We start from the raw sequence: 18,230 nt of genomic DNA, 5'->3' as shown, positions 1-18,230 counted from the left end.
GGTGGGAAGGTGGTGGATAGGTGGGTGGATACATAGGTATTCACAAACAATGCAAATAAAGTAGAAGATCAGATCATAAAATGACAAGGAGGTTAGAGAGATATCTCAGGTCAGTTATTCAGCAGGAATAAGTGATCAATAATGTTTTGAATCCAACAGATAAGCCTGACAACATCCATATTCACCTTGAAGAGAATGTAGAGGGGGAGAAAACAGCTCAAAACTGAGGGGCTTCTGGTTTTTGTAGCTATTGGTTTTTCAGGAAGACGGATTTGTCACGCTCCTTAGGATACAGAGACTCTCACCATCCCCTGAGCCTATTGATGCTTATCTGTGAGAGATTTATGTCCCCCAACTCTTGCCAAAAAAATGAAAAAAATCAGGGACATAGGAAAGATTATTCCTGAGTATGTTCTGCTTTCACGGAGACTCAGCCCAGCAGTCTACACTGTGTCCTTCTGCCTTGGCCTGGAAGCCAGGGGGTGGGGTCAGGACGTGGTCACAGAAAACAGGAGATTCTACAAAACGGAACTGGGTACTGTCTGTTGTCTGATACTGACGGTGACCTAAAGGAGAGCCTTTTAAATATCTGCATGCTTCTTATGGTAAGGCAGAGGAATATCCGTTTTATAATTATTTTGGAATGTTTGGGGAAAAAAATTCTAAAGGCACAGGGAGTCATAACTCTCCCAGCAACAGGGTGGAAGCAACAGAGTGGAATCGTTGAGAGAATCACATTTACTAGCTCTGTGATCTTGAGCAAATTACTCACCCTCCCTGAGCCTCTGTGTCCTAATCTTTAAAGTGGGGTTACAGTGGGGTTATATCCCATAGGCTGATATTAGGCTTACGTAAGTTACTGTCAGTAAAGCAGTTGTCATTGGGCCTGGTACACGCTAAGAGATCAAAGAAACAATAGCTATTATTGTTGTTATTTTCTTTAATGATAAGTATTATTGGTAGTAATATCAATAGTACTAAGCATTACTATTAACGATAAGTATTATATGAATAATAATATTTAGTATTATTAGAAGAGATCCAGAAACTCCTAGCCTGACCGTATCAGGTCACTTGGCCATGCCATTCCAAGGTATCCTCAGACATTAAGCATTTCTGAAAATGAAGGCTTTCAGCACAAACAGGGTCCCCAGAGAGATGCTGGGAGGAATTAGGGGGGGAAGAGGGTGACAGACACGACATTAGGCTTTTTGCCTTAGCCTGCTGCTGGCCTCCTGGGAGGCACTAGTGGGGCCCACTTCTGCCGAGGACGTTTGATGAATGGTCGCAGGGCCTCCTGTTTCCTTGCTGCCCGATATCCCAGCCCTGGTGTTCCAGCTCCTTGTGAAAACAAATAGATGACAGCATTTGGAGTTGCAGCCACAGGAGACAGAAGTTAGTTTGGGAAGGGGAGGAAAGAAGGGAGGTGTCCAGGAGCAGGGAAAGGAAGAAGGTGGGGGGAGGGGGAAGAGTAACAAGTGTCTTGGTGGAAGGTGGGCGGAGTGTAGGCTAAGGATGATGTTAGGAGGCAAGGGGTAAGGACGTGCCAGAGCGCTGGCAGCCCAGTTACTGGCAAGTTAGGACACGGCCCGGAGAATGGCAGCCAGTTAGCTGTCCAAGTGGCTGTGTTCAGGGATAAATTGACCTTCCAGGACAGAGTTGGAGAAGCCCCATCCCTCCAAGACACGCCCCTCAAGCCTTTGCTTTGGAAATAAAAATGCAGTCTCTTTGGGAGATGGCCAGTGCTTACATATATCATTTATTTAAATGGGGAACATCTGTGGGTCTCCAGTTTTGTTATTTGATGAGAAAATAAGCTGAAGCAGTGGATTAGCACTAAAAGAGACAGAGTTTTTGTTTTTACTTTGTTTGTATATTTGTTTCCCATTATTTCCTTCGAACCTCAGAACTAGGAAAACCAGGGAATGTTCCCAAAGGGGGAAAACTGGACATGAGAACATCAAGCAAAGAGAAAAGGAAGACAGGTGTTGCTGACTCAACGCCTGATGCGATGAAAGAGGGGACGGTTGGAGTTGAGGAAGGTTCCACCTTACTCTCTGCCTTAAAGTTTTCTAAGGGTTGTTTCGAATGGTCTCCTCTGGAGAAGTGAGAGGGAGTCTTGTCATTGAAACCCAGAATTTTAATGTTTTCTAGATGTGCAGAATGACCAGCTCCACATTTGAGTTAGCCTGAGGGAGACAGAAACATACCCTTTGCAAAGAGAACTTTTCAAATACAGCTCATGAAGTCCTAGGATTTGTAGTGACAGTTCTGAGGGTTTCCCCTTAATAGCGAGATCAGCCCTGCGTTGAAAAGCAAATTCAGCCATCCACAGCAGGACTTTTGGTGAAGACATTGATTTCGCTCAGGAACACTGTGTCAAAAAATTTTTGTCATCTGATGCCATCTTGACGTGAACGTACTGGATTTGGTTTTGTCTTGTGTTTTGCGGAAAAGCGAGAGTCAAAGCTGGCCCCCTTTTACCCTCTCCATTCGCTGGCTCTGCGTATTGGTTAGCTCACGCACAGGTAGCGTGGAGTTCCTTTTGTGCGCAAGTCTTCGTGAACAGCACTCTGCGAAGCCAGAGTCCCAGCCTTTAAGGGGCTTATGCTCTCTCTAGTCGGTTGAAAATTGGACCTTTTGCAGAAACTGTTTGAAAGCTGGTGCTTGGTAGAGGGTTTTCAGAAGGCTGTCTCACCCTGTGGTTATTTTGGTGTCTTCATGCTAAAATAAGCAGAGTGCATCAGTATTGTTTCACATGAGCAAAGGTGGAAATTCACAGGATTCTGTAAGCTGGAAAAGTCCAGAGGTAAGTCTTAGCATCACTAGGTCAGGACAGAAATGCTGTTGTTGAGGCCCTGACTCTCCTTGTGGTGGGTAGCTCGAGACCCCTGATGTCCTTGCTTGGTGACCCCAGAGGAGAGATGATCTGAGAGTATGGTTCTTAGAAAGCTGCAGGGAAAATTCTTGTTGGCTCAGCCTGGAATACATTTCCATCTCTGACCCAGTCACTAGACACAGGGCACCAGAGCACTCTGGTCAGGCTGGGTCCCGTGCTGGATGGACCATCTGGTGTGATCAGACAAGCAGGGGTGAGTGCCACCTGTATCTCATCTTTTGTTATCAGAACAAGGAAGAAGGGAGAAGCCAGAGATGGCCATCATGGCCGATTTAGTCCTAGCAGGGCAGGTGGGCCAAGAAGGACCAGGCCAAGGAGAACTCTACTGCCTGCAAGTGAGGGTAAGGCCCAAGGATGCAGATTTTTGCACAAGTGGTGAGAAAGCACATCGGATGGGCTGGTGGCGTCCAGAGGGTATGCCGTTCTTTGCAGCCTGGACTTGTGGCCTGGACTAATCTCTGTGACAGCATTGCAGTGGCTTCTCTTCACCTGTGTGCCTGTATCTCGTCTTGGCCCTGGGGAAACAGGCCACAGAAGGTCCTTATGAGTGCCGGCTTTGGGGTTAGAGCAACCAAAAGTTGAATCCTGGCTCTGCCACTTCCTAGCTGTACAGCGTGGGGCAAGTTGCTTAACCCTTATGAGCCACCAGCCCTCGTCTGCCAGGCGGGCATAATAATAGTACCTGCCTTAAAGGTTTCCATTAGATAATATATGGAGGTGACTTTGGACAGTGTTTACCTATGGAATGTGCTCCAGAAATGCTGGCTGCAGCTGATGGAGCAGGGACCAGGTCTCACTCAGCTTTGTGTCATTAGTGCCTCGTGCAGGCTCGTATGTAGTAGGCCATTCAGATAAATGCTGGTGTAAATCAAATAAAAGCCAGGTGAGGAACTGGCCACAGAGCTACAGGAAGAGGTAGTGCAGACAGGAGGATGGGTTCAGGGGTGTGGGGTTCTATGCAGACAGTGGGGTCTGGATCCACGGGAGAGTCAGGAGGTTCAGCCTCAGGAACCAGACTCTTCGGTGACTCTCAAAGGTTGGCATGTGAGAAGGGCTCTTGTAGAAAGATCCTCTCACACGTCTGGATTTGGCAGGTCTGGGATGGCTGCCTTGATGAGCACCAGGGGATACAGACGGCTGCCCCCAGTGAGACCCCACTGGTTTCTGGGTCATAAACTCAAAGGGATGGGTGAAGGGAGATGCTGTGGCCAACTGGAGAGCACAACCCCATCCGAAGGGGCCTCTGTGCTCCAAGTCGGGGCTCAGCCTCGCTGGATCTTCTAGTTTTTCAAGAGAAGCTGAAAATCTGGACTTGTAAGGGCAATTTCCTGATTTTTAAATGCTGGAAAGAGTCAGATTTTCTGAAAACACTGAATGGCCAAATAAAACGCATCTGTAGCCCAGAGAAGCTGCCACTTGGAGCCCTAAGTCTAGGGCAGCGGTTCCACCCAGGACGATTTTGTCCCCTAGGGAACATTTGGCAATGTTTGGAGATCATTTTTGTTGTCACAGCTTGCGGTGGGGTAGGGGATGCTCCTGGCATCTAGAGGTGATAGGCCAGGAATGCTGCTAAGCGTCTCGTAATGCCCAGGACCGCCCCCACCCCCATCCGAGTGACCTGGTCCTCAGGGGAGTTTAACTGTCCTTAGCCGTGGCCAAAAAAAGAAGCAGGGCCGGGGCCACCTGCCACCCAATTTTACAGATTTTTGGGTTAGAGAGACAGGGCTTTGTCCTTCCAACCCCGAAGTACCAGGGCTGAACCCTCCTTGGCCCAGTGTAATCATATTCTACAGTCTGCACACTTCCTGTCCTTGAAGGAAGCAACCCACCACCCCAACCTCTGTAGGCATGAAAGCCATGCGAGAAATGCAGACAGAGTGCGAATACACTGCCGCTGGGGTCCCCAAGGGCTGGGTGTGGTGTCTGCTGGGGATGATCAGGGTTTTAGCCTCCCCTTCATGATGGAATGTTTGGTTTGGGTTCAGTAGTTTCTGGAACTGTAGTGAGACTCTTTCCCTTCCCAACAAAACCCAACCATAAAAAATAAAATGCCTTTAGTCCTTTGCAGTTCTATTGGCTGAGCACTCACTGTGGCCAGCCCTGCCCAGGCTTGGTGCTGAGGGGGAGAGAGCAGAGACTCAGGCAGGTTCCCTCTGGTGACTTGCAGCGCCTCCATCCAATCCACCCTCTTCTACCCGTAGCTTCATCTTCCTGAAGAAGCACAGTCTGCCGTCAGACTCTGCTGCTCAAAAACCTTCAGAGGCTCCCAGGTGCGCTCTGACTGAAGCCTGCACTCTGCTAGCCTCCGTGATCTGGCCCAACCTGCCTTCCAAGCGTATCTTCTGCTCTTCTGTTGCTGTGCTTCTCTCTTAGCAAACCACATTTTCCCCTATTCCCGGCCTCCGTGCCTTTGCTCAGGCTGTGCCTCCTGTCTAGAATGCCGTCTCTGGCCATCCGTGCAAGGTCAGGTGGCTCCGGTGGTGGTCCCTCCAGCCTCTTCATCCCTGCTTCCCACATCGCCTCCTCTTTCACTCTTTTGCAGCCTTTTCTGCCTCATGCCTTAGAATTATTTGGTTCTTGACCCTTGATCCCACCAAACTGGGAAGAGTTAGTAAAAAATTCAACTTTGAATTCCCTTTTCTGGGCAACTTCCTAGCCTTGCCCCTGGCATCCAGTGGGTATTGATTCAGCCTGTACCACTGTTTCCCAAGCTCTTTGCCTGTGCCTGGTATGATACCAGTGCTGTCATGTGCGTCATCTTTTTTCATCCTTACAGGGACTTCATGACACTTGTGACATCGTCCCACTTTTACAGATAAGGAAACTAAGTCTTAGAGGAACTGTCACTGGATTCATTCATAGGTTCACTCAACAAACATACTTAATGAACACCCACTATGCGACAGGCTCTACGGCTTGCCGGGAAGAGTGGGGAGGTGAGACATTGCAGATTGGGTACCTGGGAAGCTGACTCTGAGGCCTGAATTTAACATCTTAGCAGAATGATTAGGGAGTGTATTTGGGATCCACCCCCTAGGGAGGGCGGGGGAGGAAGCTGAGTGAAGCTAAGCTATAGTGCAGGCAGGCTTACTTAAGGTCTTAGCCAGCCCTACGGGGAGTTCTAAAGAGAGCACAACCCTTTAGAGCTGTCCAGGTTGAGACAGGAGAGATGAGCCTCTATGCCCCACATAGATCCATCTTTGGATGAGGTGTCGGTCTTTGGAGGACTTGTCACCACATCCTCTGATGCCATCCCTGAAGCTTTCTCTTAGCTGGGGGCTGTCTGCTGCCAGCCGTCCCAGCAGCTGGGGGATATGAGCATCTACCACCAGACAGAAAGTCTCTTTGCCCTCATGGGGTTTACCTTCAAGTGGGGGAAACAAATGACAAATGAATAAACAAGTAAACAAGCAAGATCACTGCACTTCCCTTTATAAATGCAAAGAAGGACAGTAACGGGCACTCATTTTACAGGCGAGGAAGCGAAGATGCTGAGAGGTAAAATGGTTTAAAGTCCTGTCTCCAATCCTGTCTCCAATCCCTGTCTCCAATCTGTGGCTCTGAAATTCAGCCCTCTCCACCCCATAACCAGACCTCTGCCAGTTGTATGGAGCCTTGAAAGTCGAGCTAAAGAGCTGGGTCTTGATCCCATAGGCACTGAGGCAGTCTTAGAGGGACACAGTAAAATGCATTTCTAGGAAATGACATTGGGATGGGCATGCAGAATCGGGAACCAGAGTCAGGACTTTGTTGAGGGGCGGCTTCACGAATCTGGGTCCTGCAACGATGACATTGCTTGCTCTGGGACTGGTGATGGGAAATGCATCCATTAGGTTGCTTTGGGCTGCCAATGGCAGGAAACCCAGCTTTAAGTAGCTTAACTAGTAAATCCACAGAAGTAGAAGTTCACCAGGAGGCAGGCTGTGGGTTCAGTTCAACCAGTTTCTCTGGAGGTCATTAGCAGCTAGGTTTCTTGTTCTGCCACCCAAGGCAGCTTCCTCTCCTGGTCCTAAGAGGCCTGGTGGTAGCCACTGGGGCTCCATGCTTTTTTGCTAGCACTCAGTAGGAAAGCTGAAATTCCCCTCAACCTTCTAAGTCCTCTTCCATGCAGTTGTCAAATACTCACCCCCAGACTAACAACACATACAGAATCTACCATCTTGAGTCGGGATGGGGGTCAGCGATGTCCTGGAAAGAATTTGGCTGGAGGGATGAAAGCAGGGCCAAATTCACGTCTCTGTTAGGAAGCAGGAAGGGCAAGAATGGATAGTGGGGAGGGAACGGGTATAGCCTGCTGCAGAAAACAAAGGACTGGGTGGTTCGAAGGCAGGATGCACTGACAGGTTGGATTGAGGACGGGGGATTTTTTAAAAAGTGTCAAAAATAGCTCCAAATTTCCAGTTGCCATGTCTGGGAAGATATTATCCCATTGACTGAACTTGAGGAGATGGAGGAAAAGTCACAACTTTGTTTTGGATAATTTGAATTTGATGTGATGAGGCGCCATCCAAACTGTACTGTTTTGCAACAGCTGAAGATATGGGTCTTTGAGGTCATGCAGGATGGAGCCCGAGAAGTGGGAGCTGAAGTCAGCAGTGCGTGGGGAGCCGGCTGGGGCTGAGCTGAGAAGGCTGGACTCTTCCGAGCAGAGCTGCTTCTAGAAATTTTTCTGACAGGGGTCCCTGCCCACGTGCATGGTGACAGAGTACAGTGATGTTCACTGTCTCATTGTTTGGAATATTAAGAGACTGGAGACAACCTGCTAGTTAATTAGTTACGATACATCTGGTGTATGGAACCCCGAGCAGCTATTAGAAAAAGAGGATGCAAGAGCTACGTGTCCTGTCAAGGAACAATCTCTCAGTTATATTGTTAGGTGGAAAAAAGCAAGAAACAAAGGCTTGTATAGAATAGTTTCATTTGTGTTAAAAAAAAACCAGACACTATCCAACTGTACGCATGTATATTCATCGACTGTTTCTGGAAGGTATCAGAAGAAACTTAATAGCACTTGCCTCTGGGTGGGGTTCTGGGAGCCCAGGACACTTACTTTTCACTTTTTACCTTGCTGACTGTTAGAGTTCCTTTAACCGTGTGCATTTATTACCTATCAAAAAAGTTGGATCATAAAAACAAATACGTGAGAAACTGAATCTTGGGTGTCAGAGATGTTGGCCAGACCGAGGACCAAGAGGAGGCCATTGGAGGGTGTCAGAGAGTCCGAGGCAAATGTCAGGGGGAGGGGCCACAGGTGAGGCTGAGGTACCGGCTGAGACTCAGGGAGAATGGAAGGAGATGGGGACAGCTCCTTGGGCTCATCGAGCACCTCTGTAGATGCCCAGGATGCGACCGAAGATTCTCCCGGAGCTCTGCACAGAAAGTTCTGCCGAGACTCTACTGTGCTTTTGGATTGGGTCTCCTTGCTTTAGTCGCCAGAGCTGGAGGGAGGTCTAAACAGATCTCTGCAATTGCCCTGGAGTCCTTGCTATCTCTTAGGAGATCTAAGAGATCTCCTGTAGGGACTGCCTTCACATGGGTGATTCTTGGCCATCCAGGGCCAGAAGCTGAGAGGAAGGCAGTGGGCCAGGTGAAGAGCCTGGGAAGGCATCATGTCTGATACTGAGCCTTCCTCAGCGACCTCAGAGTCCGGGGGCTCTGACCTGTGAAGGAGCCAGAGGAAGGCCAGTCAGCCGCTGGCCATGCTTGAGGCTGAGGGAGCTGAGAGAGAGGACAGGATGACTCAGCTGTCAGGGGCCAAGAGCAGGGCTTCCATTGTCAATACAGAAGTTTCATATGATGGCCTGGGCAAACAGGGAGAGCATTTCCCCTCCCCCTAATAATAATAATAACACAGTCATCCCTCAATATGGGGGGGGATTGGCTCCAGGACCCGCCCCCCCCCACGTGATACCAAAATCCAACAATGCTCAAAGTCCCTTGTATAAAATGGCATAGTATTTGCATATAATTATGCACATTCTCCCATATACTTTAAATCATCTCTAGACTACTTATAATACCTAATACAGTGTAAACACTATGTTAATAGTTACAAATACACTGTAAATGCTATATGTAAATAGTTGGCAGTAGGGTACAAGACAAATTCAAGTTTTGCTTTTTGGAACTCTCTGGAATTTTTTTTCAAATATTTTCTATCTGCAGTTGGTTGAATCCTTGGATGCAGAACACATGGATATGGAAGGATGACTGTAATAATAATAATATGCAAAATAACAGAATCCTGGAATCTTCAGGCTGGAGGGAACCTGGAGATAATTTGTCCGTTGTTTTCTGACTCATGTCCCTCAATGTACTAAATATGTATGTCACTTCATGGTTTGGATTGAGGTCAGCTAAACTTGCACCCTACAGCCCCAAAATCCATGCACGTGAGGGCATGAAAGCCTCTGAAAAGTTCTGCAGTAAGAAGACCCGCCTCATTTTGTTCAAGGAGCTTTCTAAAGTTTTTTATTTTATAGATGTGAGAACTTAGGTTCCAAGGCCATGTGACTACTCGGCAGCGCAGCCAGGCAAGAACGCCGACCCCCTGCCTCAAGCGCCAGTGGGCTGTCTGTTTACCTGAGCTGCTCACTGAATTGAGAGGCTAGATCATTATTTCTCATACTGGGTTCTTTGGAACCCCAGTCTCATGAGATGTTAGTGAGTATTGAGCTAGGGACACACACTCTAGTCACATCAGCTGAAGACACCCAGAATTACAGAAAGGTGAACAGGTTGATTGGCTGTGGGCTTCTCAGAATCTTTAATATGGTGTCTCTGTGAAACATCAAGGTAAGGAGGGGATGTGTAGGGTTCCCCAACTTATATGGCCCAGGAATTCCTGTTTTAAGGAGCCACTCTCTGTGGATTTGTTCTGTGGATGTGAGTTGAGGTATTCAGGTCTGGGTCGATGAAGTTTATGTCGTTTTCTGTACCCCTTTCCACCCCACCCCAAGCATTACTGCCCTTTCTGTGTTGAAGAGGAAATTGGTCAGTGCAGCCAGCTCCCTTCTGCCCTTCTGACGCTTGTTCTTCCATATTCCAGAGCAAGGAGATCGGCCTGCAGATGCATGAGGAGCTCCTGAAGGTCACCAATGAGCTCTACACGGTGAGTCTCGCTCAGGCTCCGCTGCTGTTTGGGATTGGGCCCCCTTTCTTCTGCACCCAGCACAGGGGGGTGGCTGACCAGAGATCTGGGGTGACCCTGGGCCTTTTTGCTGTGTCTTTTGCCTGAGTGACAGTGGGTCATCACGATGGGATGTAATGACTCACAGCCCCAGCTTCTGATTCAGTACATTTGGGGAGGGGCCCCGGGTATGTTTAATTTGTAAAAGTTCACAGAGATCCAGATTACCTGCCAGCTGTGGGAATGTATTACCTCCCAAACCTGAAGACGCAAAGCTGGAGTGGAGAGAGCGCGGGTCAGGTAGGACAGGCTGAAGCTGAGGCCCGCTCCTTACTGACTGTGGGACCTGAGGCGGGCAGGTAGCTCATCTGGGTCTCAGTATTCTCATCTGCAAAATGGAGCACTCTTCTGAGGGTCACGTGAGGGGCAGAGGGTAGGGGTTGGGGGGTGGATGAGCATGCCTCACCATCTCAGGGGAATAGTTTCAGAACATCACAATTTGGCCCAGAACTGACCTTGTTCCCTGCTTAGAGGCAAGATCTAACTGGGTTTGGGATGGGTGTTAGAATCTGAGAAAGTGAGTGGATGGGGAACACAAGCACAGTGGTTATAGTGAGGGAAGTTACAGCCTGTGCTTTGAGGAGCCATGGGCTTCCGTGGGGAGGAGTGAGGAGAGGCCCAGTGACAGCCTGGGGGAGCAGGGTGGGGAGGCCCAGCAGACAGAACTACAGGCCCACCATTCCTAAGGCAATCAGGCCAGAGAAAAACTGTTATGTTTTAAGTATGTGGAGATTCCTCATAAAGCTTCTCATTAAAAGGGGAGGATTCTGCTGCTAAAATTATATTTGAAAAGCTCTGGTATGAGGGGAAGAAGAGCAGGTTGTAAGAGGCCCCTCTCTTTGGTATTGTTATCTTTCGAAGTCCATGTTCTGTGCAACCAGCAGGTGGTAGACCTCTCAGGGGCCAAGAACCTTTGCCCAAGAGCCTGTACTTCAGGTTGGAAGTCCTGCCTCAGACTCCAACCAGCTATGGGACTTTGGGCCAGGCATTCGATCTTTTGGGCCTCAGTCTCCCAATCAGTAAAATGGGGGTGAGAGTTCCTAGAGATTAGTCTATAAAAGTTGAAACACACATTTCTGTGATTCCAAGTTAAGGAGAAAAACTCGCACCCTGACAGTTTTTTAATGGATCGTTGCTTGGGGTAAAGGAAGCACTGCTGCTGGAGAAAACATATGACTTTGAGTCAGATTGGACTGTGGGGAAATCACCTTGTGGTTTACAGCACAGACTCTGGAGCTGGAGACCTGGATTCAAATACAGTTGATAAATAGAAATAATAATACCTGCTTTTTACACCCCCTTGTGAGAATTAAAGGGGATCAGATATGTAAGCATGACCAGGACAAAGAGAACCAAGAGGCACAGCGTATCAGAGGTTCCCATGGTCCCTTCACCACTGCTATCTCCACCTCCCTGGCGAGTGTGAAGTGGACTGTGTGTTCCCACTTTAGCACCCGGTGGAGAAGCCGGGTGGTAAAGGGGCAAGGCCGGGAACCAGATGAGATGTTTCTCCTCAGAATTCTGCAGAGGGTTTGTTCCCCTGTTGAGGACCTTTTCATGTTTCTCAGGCACTTCACCTCCACAGTGTTCCAGCAACTGGGTCCACATCCAGGACCCTAGCCACTCCCACCCAGATCTCTAAGCTTTCCTCTGGGCTCCAGCTGGGCTCCCCTCCTGGGTGCTCTCTGTTCACCCCAGATTTCTCCCCTCTTGGCTCCTTTACCCCTGTAGATCCCCCGGCCTACAGCCACCCTCTTTCTTCCTCTGCTTGTCTGAGTCATACTCAGTTTTCAAACCCAGACCAAACTCCACTACCTTGAGCAAGCCGTCACCGCTGGGCCTCAAATTCCTTTGGCAGTTTAAAAAAACCCCTTATGTTATCTTGAATGTCTCCACCCTGTCTCTTCCGTTGGCACGTACACTCCCTGGAGTCAGATCTTGGTGAGAAGCACTGCGCTTAGGGCCCAAGGCCTCAGTTTGAACCCAGCTGTTTTGTCTTGGGCGAGTCACTTCAGCTCTCAGTGAAATGTGGGCTGGAAATAGAAGCTTTCTCCAGTTTGTAGGCTGGATAGGGCAGGAGGGTCAGGGAGCAGGAGGATGACACTGGTGCCCACACACGGGTGTCCCTGCTGGCCATGGGGCAGGGTGGCTGGACAGAAGTGACACTGGCCTTAGACACACAGGCCAGGCAGGCAGGCTGGTCCCTGCTTGCCATCTCCCAGCAGCCTGGCAATGGCCTTGGAGCTGGTGGGGAAGGAAGGGCCAGCCCCTCCCCACTGTCTCCTTTTGCCATGTGCTGCAGAAAAGTGAGAACACGGTGGGGCCAACAGCACCCCCTGCCCCCCACCAGGTCATTCGCTGCCTGCACTGAGTTTTCAGTAGTTGCCCAGAAATTCATTTAAATTCAGATATTTGGGGCTGCCTTCTGTGGACTTAGCACCACAGGAGACATAGCAGCCGGCCGTGAACATTTCAAGAGTTGGTATTTGAAGTGTCTTGTACATCCTTGGTGTTCCCAGGGTACTTGTTGAAGGAGGGAGGGAAGGATCTATGAATAAGTGAAAGAAACTGGTTTTGCCTGCAAGGAGTTTAGAATCTGTGCAGGGAAATGAGAGTAAACTTGTGAACTGGTGATATCACCGCCTAAGACAGAGCCTAGCGTGTGCTGGATACCTGGACTCGGAGGGAAGGCACCTAGACTGTGAGCCTGGGGAAGCTGAGCCAGGTTCTCTACAGCTGTCCCAGTAGGGCAGTGCTGGCACACAGTAGGCAATCAATACATATTCACTGAGCGAAGAAATGAGGGGTAGAGTTTGTGCATGTGTGAGAGATTGACTGAGGGTTCAGAAAAGGGCTGGGGCTACTGTGATCAAAGGTGAGTTCTGGGCCTGGTGCCTTTGGATGGGTAGGAATTAACAAAGCACAGGGGGACAGAGGAAGAGAAAGGGAATTCTGAGCAGGAGAGACAACACAGGATCATGGCAGAGCAAACCGATTACAGAGGGAGGTGGGTTTGAATTCCTGCTGCACCACCTCCCAGCTTGGCCAAGTCAAATATCGTCTTTGGACCTCAAAACAAGTATAATAATAACAACCATGGCCAGAATGTATCTCACACTGTATTAGATACTTTATACACATTATTTAATTGACACACATTTTACAGATAAAGAAACTGAGGCACAAAGAAGTAAAGCCTGGCTTAAGGCCTTTGTATCAGTTATCAACTGCTGCATAACAACTTCTGTCAAAACTCAGCGGCTGAAAATGACAAGCATTTTATTCACTCGAGATTCTGTGTGTTGGTGATTTGGGCTGGGTTCAACGGGGGCCACTGATGTGGCTACAGTTTCCTGGCCATTGAAAAAAAGAGCCCCAAATGGGAAAACCCCAGTGAGGTTTCAAGCCTTTGTTTGTGTCACATTTGCTAATATCTCATTCCCCAAATCAAGTCACACAGCCAAGCCCAGAGCTGTGGGATGGAGAAGTAAACTGCTTGCGAAGTGACGATGCAAAGGGGCATCCCTGAGGCCATCGGGCAACTACTGTGGCCGTCTTTGCAAACAGTCCACCACAGCACCCAGTTGCTGAGGATGCTCTGGACCCCAATGCCACGCTTCGTTACTAGAGATTTGCTTTGAGCACTTTCTGGTTACCGTGCCTTGTTATGCAAGCCTTTAGATGCTCCCTCCTCCCCCAGCCCCGGAGTCATGACCACAGGGACTAAAGAGGAAATGATGTAGAGAAAGGACTGTCCAGTAAGCCCCACGTTTTTTCTCTCAATGTTTTTTAGAGGAGGTGGTACTGGGCATAATGATGATAGAGATGAATGCTTACTGCCACCTGTCTCCTACTTTAGGGAAAAGGCTTGTCTCCACCTGGGACCAGGAAGGACACAGAGAAGACGGCAGGGCTGGGCATTTTGTAGGTTCATTTGTTCGTTGGTTCATTCGTTCATTCACTCAACAAGGTTTCCCTCTGCCCAGTCCTCATCACCTTGAGGTGCCTTCCTTTCTAAAACATGCCAGTGCTTACACACACACGCACACACACACCCCACACACACCCCCCACACCCCCACACACACCCCCACACACACCCCACACACGTCACACCTCACGTATTTTTCCCTAGACTCCCATCAGCCTGACACAATATATAGCTCTTGATCATCGTGTATTGACCTGAGAGGAAAGAAGGGCAGAGGGTGAGAATGTGGGCCAGTGTGCCAGTCTTTGCTCCAGAAGAAGCAAAACCAAAACAAAACAATAACAAAGCACTCTGTTTTCATTGTTCAGCTAAAACTACGTTCAGATTTTCAATATAGTTCTGGATCATGAAATGCACCTGTTGTGCTTTGCACTGACAAACATTGTAGCATCTGCCACTGGGCCCCTCCTGCTGGGCTCAGTAGCCCTGCTCCAGGCTCTCCCAGGCAGGGCTGCTGGGCCTGTCTTCCAAGCCCAGCACTGCTAGTGGGGCCCCTGAGACTTGGTTCAGGGTGACGTGGAGGGGGCCTGAGGAGCATCCACACCAACTGCTGCTGGTGACAGGTAGACGCCAATTGGAGTAATGAATGGGCTCTACCTTTTACCTACTCCAGCTTTGACTTGATTGTGCGCTGGGCTCAGGGGTATGAAATCAACTCTGGGCCCCCAGGCAAATTTTTGCTAAGGTGTCTCCCTCTTGATGACCACTCTCAGGGATGCAGTGGTGGAGAGAGCCTGAGATGGGACCCAGCAGCATGGGTTCTGGCCCCAGCTGTCACTTGTTAAACACGCTGAGCCTCAGCTCCCTAGAATATGGGAGTGTCACCACCTCATCTCTCTGGATTCTAAGAGTGAGTGGCATAGAGTATAGCACAGTGCCTGGTGAACGCCAGTGTTAAATCATTGTGTGTTTTATGAAAGGGTGAAGCATAAATATTTTTCATTTATGCTTCTAAATCTTTCCTCTCTCCTCTCCCCTACAATGCCACTAGGCCAGCCCGAGCTCTGAGAATATTTTGCCTAAAAAAGTTCAGCCACCTCCTGATCGCTCTCCTATCCTCCAGGCTTGCCATCTATTACACATGTTACATACTCGAGCCAGTATTTTTCCTTTTTAAAAAATTGTTGAATATTTAAAGTTAGAAATAGATAATGCATGCATTTTATAAAAAACCCGATAAACAGTACAAAAAGATACATAGTGAGAAGTATGTCTCCTGCTGCCCACCTCTCCCCCTCCTCCCATACAAGCCTGGTTACTAGTTTCTAGTTCAGCTGGTGGCTCCTTGCGGAGATATTTAATTCATCACTAAGCATACGTGGACACACATATCCCGCACAAGTGGCAACAACTGGGCCTACTGTTCTGCATCTTGCTTTTGTGGTTACGTTTTGGAGATTGTTTCATATCACCAATAATTAGAGCCTCCACTTTTACATGGTGATTATCACGTGCTGGGCACTGGTCTAAATGCCCAGTGTCTTAATTCGTTTCATCCTCTGTTCACTTTTGAGGTAGGTGGTAGTATTACCACCCCATTTTAGAGATGAGGGGTGCGAGGCACAGAGAGACTGGATAGCCAGCCCAAGGTCACCCAGCGGGGGAGTGGCGGAGCCTGCTCCAAGTCTACTCCCAAAAGCTACTTACATAAATACATTCAACTAGTTATATAAACATACACATATAAATTACTTATATATATATATTTTGGAAGGAAATGATACTTCACATTAGCAAATGAAAAACAACTTGGTATAAATAGAAGGGTTCCATAAGCTAAATGAAGAAAAAACAGGGTTAATTCTTGCCCGTGCCTTCAAAGCAGGCATTAGACATGAGAGCACCAAACTGAGTTTTTCCTCCCGATATACTCAGAAGGATTCCAAGAGAACTGAAAAGGCGTAACACCTGAAATCACCTCAGTAACACAAGCGGTTCCCCTCACACACTTTGGGAAACACTGACGCAGTGCCAGTTAGCTGGGCTCTGGTCCTCGATTTCCCCATCTGCCGCATGAAGGCACGAATCTAGAGGAACTCTGAGGCTCCTCTCAGGCTTGTATCTTCCTGCCACGCCGCCCAGGGAGGGAGACGAGGGCGCGTCTCTGACTCAGGGCAAGGCAGGCCCTGCTGGACTGTCACAGCTGCTGGCCAGGGTGTATGCCCAGTGTCATCTAGGAATGGTGGTGGTCCTAAGAAGAATGGGGGGAACAAGCTTTCCTTCTAGACAACCTCCTTCCCCGCCTCAGCTCTCCTGTGTGGACATTCCTTCACTCACTCAGCAGACGTTTACTGATCATCATTGTGTCGAGAGCATGGGATGTGGCTACGCCATGTGACAAGTGTCAGTGGGGATATGGACACGGTGTGAATGGAGAAGAGATGGCATTGGATTTGGAGCTGAATGACAGTGGAGTTTCCCAGGTGGAGAGCAAGGCAGAGAAGCAGGAAGCCGGGTATGGGGAGCAGCCCCTGTTCAGCCGGTCAGTGTTTGTGAGTCAGGCACTAAGTGTGGCCAGTCGAGACCAGGATTGATCCTGGGTAGTGGGGAAGCTAGCGGGGAAGGAAGTCTGCCTTTTGGGACTCATTCAGTAGCAAGAGACGGAAAGCCAGGAAAACCTGACATATCTAAAAATGGCAATTTATTGAATCTCGGAGGCTGACACACTTGTTTCATTGTCTATCTCCCCAGTAGAGTGAATAATCTGAGGGCAGAGGCCCTATCTGCCTTCCACGCTGTACTGTTGGCAGCACCTGGTATATCATACCTGCATGTAATAAGCTGTTCAATAAATATTTAATGATTGAAGGTGTAGCCACTCCGCCCACCAATACACTCACCAGATCAGAGGCAGCAGAACTGCGTCTCCTCCATTTTATCCTATTCCCTCCCTCACTTTTCCTTCTTCCTTCTGTCTTCCTTCCCCCTCCTTTCCTTTCCCTCCCTCCCTTCCCTCCATCCTCCCCTCCCTTATTTGGTGTTGTTTTCCTCTGCAGGAGGCTTCTCCCCTGTGGTGACAAAGTTGGCCCAAGTCCATCCCTCTTCCCCACCCTCCCAAGCTCACTTTCTATCAGCTCAGCGCCCCCTAGTGGAAAGTGAACACTCCCTTCCTGGTGTTTCCAGCGGAAGCCCAGGGCTGTCTCTAATTGGCCTGGCTGGGGTCCCATCGCTGTGGCCAGATTAACATCATGCATACTGATAGGTCAGGCCTGGGTCTGCTGCCCTGTACCCAGGGATTGGGGGGTAGTGTCAGTTTCCCATGAACCACATGGAATGAGAATGGTGGAGCGGAATTTGGGGGATTTCCTCAAAGAAAATCAGGAAGATGTTCCAGAAGGAGGGGGACTGGATGATCCTACGCAGAGAGCAACAACAGATGTCTGCTGAGGGGGAGGAGCTCAGGAAGGAGGAGAAAGTGGCTCCATTGGCTGGTTTGCAAACAAACACCTGATGTTTTACCTGTAAGCTGTTCCTCAAACCTGTTTGGCTCCTGCTTCTAATGGGCTTAATGCTGACACTGCTTCCTTTGTCTGGAATAATCCATCCCCACCCCAGTCCCTGTTCACCTAGCTAATAGCTACTCTTCCTTCAAGGTTCAGTTTAGATGTCACTTCCTCAGGAAGCCTTCCTTTAGCACCCTGTACCCCCCTCATCCGTGCACTTATCACACCCTGTGATAATCACTTGCATAACTGTCTGTGTCCCTACTAAGGTGTGTATTCTGTGAGGGCAGAGACCATATCTGTCTTCTACATTGTAGTGTTTCCTATAATGGCACCGAGTGCAGTAACTAGCACATAATGAACTGTTCAATAAATATTAAATGATTGAAGGTGTAGCTGTTGCCCTACCCCCAAATATATTCAGCAGAGCAAAGGCAATAGAATCTACCTCCCCTGTTTTATCCTCCCTCCATCCCATCCATCCACCCACCCACCCACTTATCTATCCATCCATCCACCCACCCATTTATCCAGCCAGCCAGTCAGCTGTCGTCCACTCATTCATGCAAATATATATTGCTACTTGCTGGGTGCCAGTCTCTGCCCTAATACAGGGATTATGATCATGGACAACGTCCTGGCCCTCATGGACTTTGCACTGTAGTTGGGTGAGACAGTTTATAAACGTGCAAATGGAATAAGACAGTGA

General features: G+C 48.9%; 1 protein-coding gene across 11 annotated transcripts in view; it reads left to right on the top strand.

The window, feature by feature from the left end:
• The window catches only part of SRGAP3 (SLIT-ROBO Rho GTPase activating protein 3), a 368,175-nt gene that overhangs the window by 262,097 nt on the left and 87,848 nt on the right, over positions 1-18,230 (top strand). For all 11 annotated transcript variants that reach the window (XR_010947158.1, XM_067755322.1, XM_067755323.1 and 8 more), the window contains one exon: positions 9,948-10,010. Coding sequence is in view for 10 of the 11 variants with exons in the window: in XM_067755322.1 (XP_067611423.1) it covers positions 9,948-10,010 (63 nt within the window). In the remaining variant the exon portion in view is untranslated. The remainder of the gene's footprint in view (positions 1-9,947; positions 10,011-18,230) is intronic.

This window comes from Pseudorca crassidens, chromosome 10 (genome assembly GCF_039906515.1).
Source record: "Pseudorca crassidens isolate mPseCra1 chromosome 10, mPseCra1.hap1, whole genome shotgun sequence".
Classification (NCBI taxonomy): domain Eukaryota; kingdom Metazoa; phylum Chordata; class Mammalia; order Artiodactyla; family Delphinidae; genus Pseudorca; species Pseudorca crassidens.
This window is presented reverse-complemented; position numbering and strand designations above follow the sequence as displayed.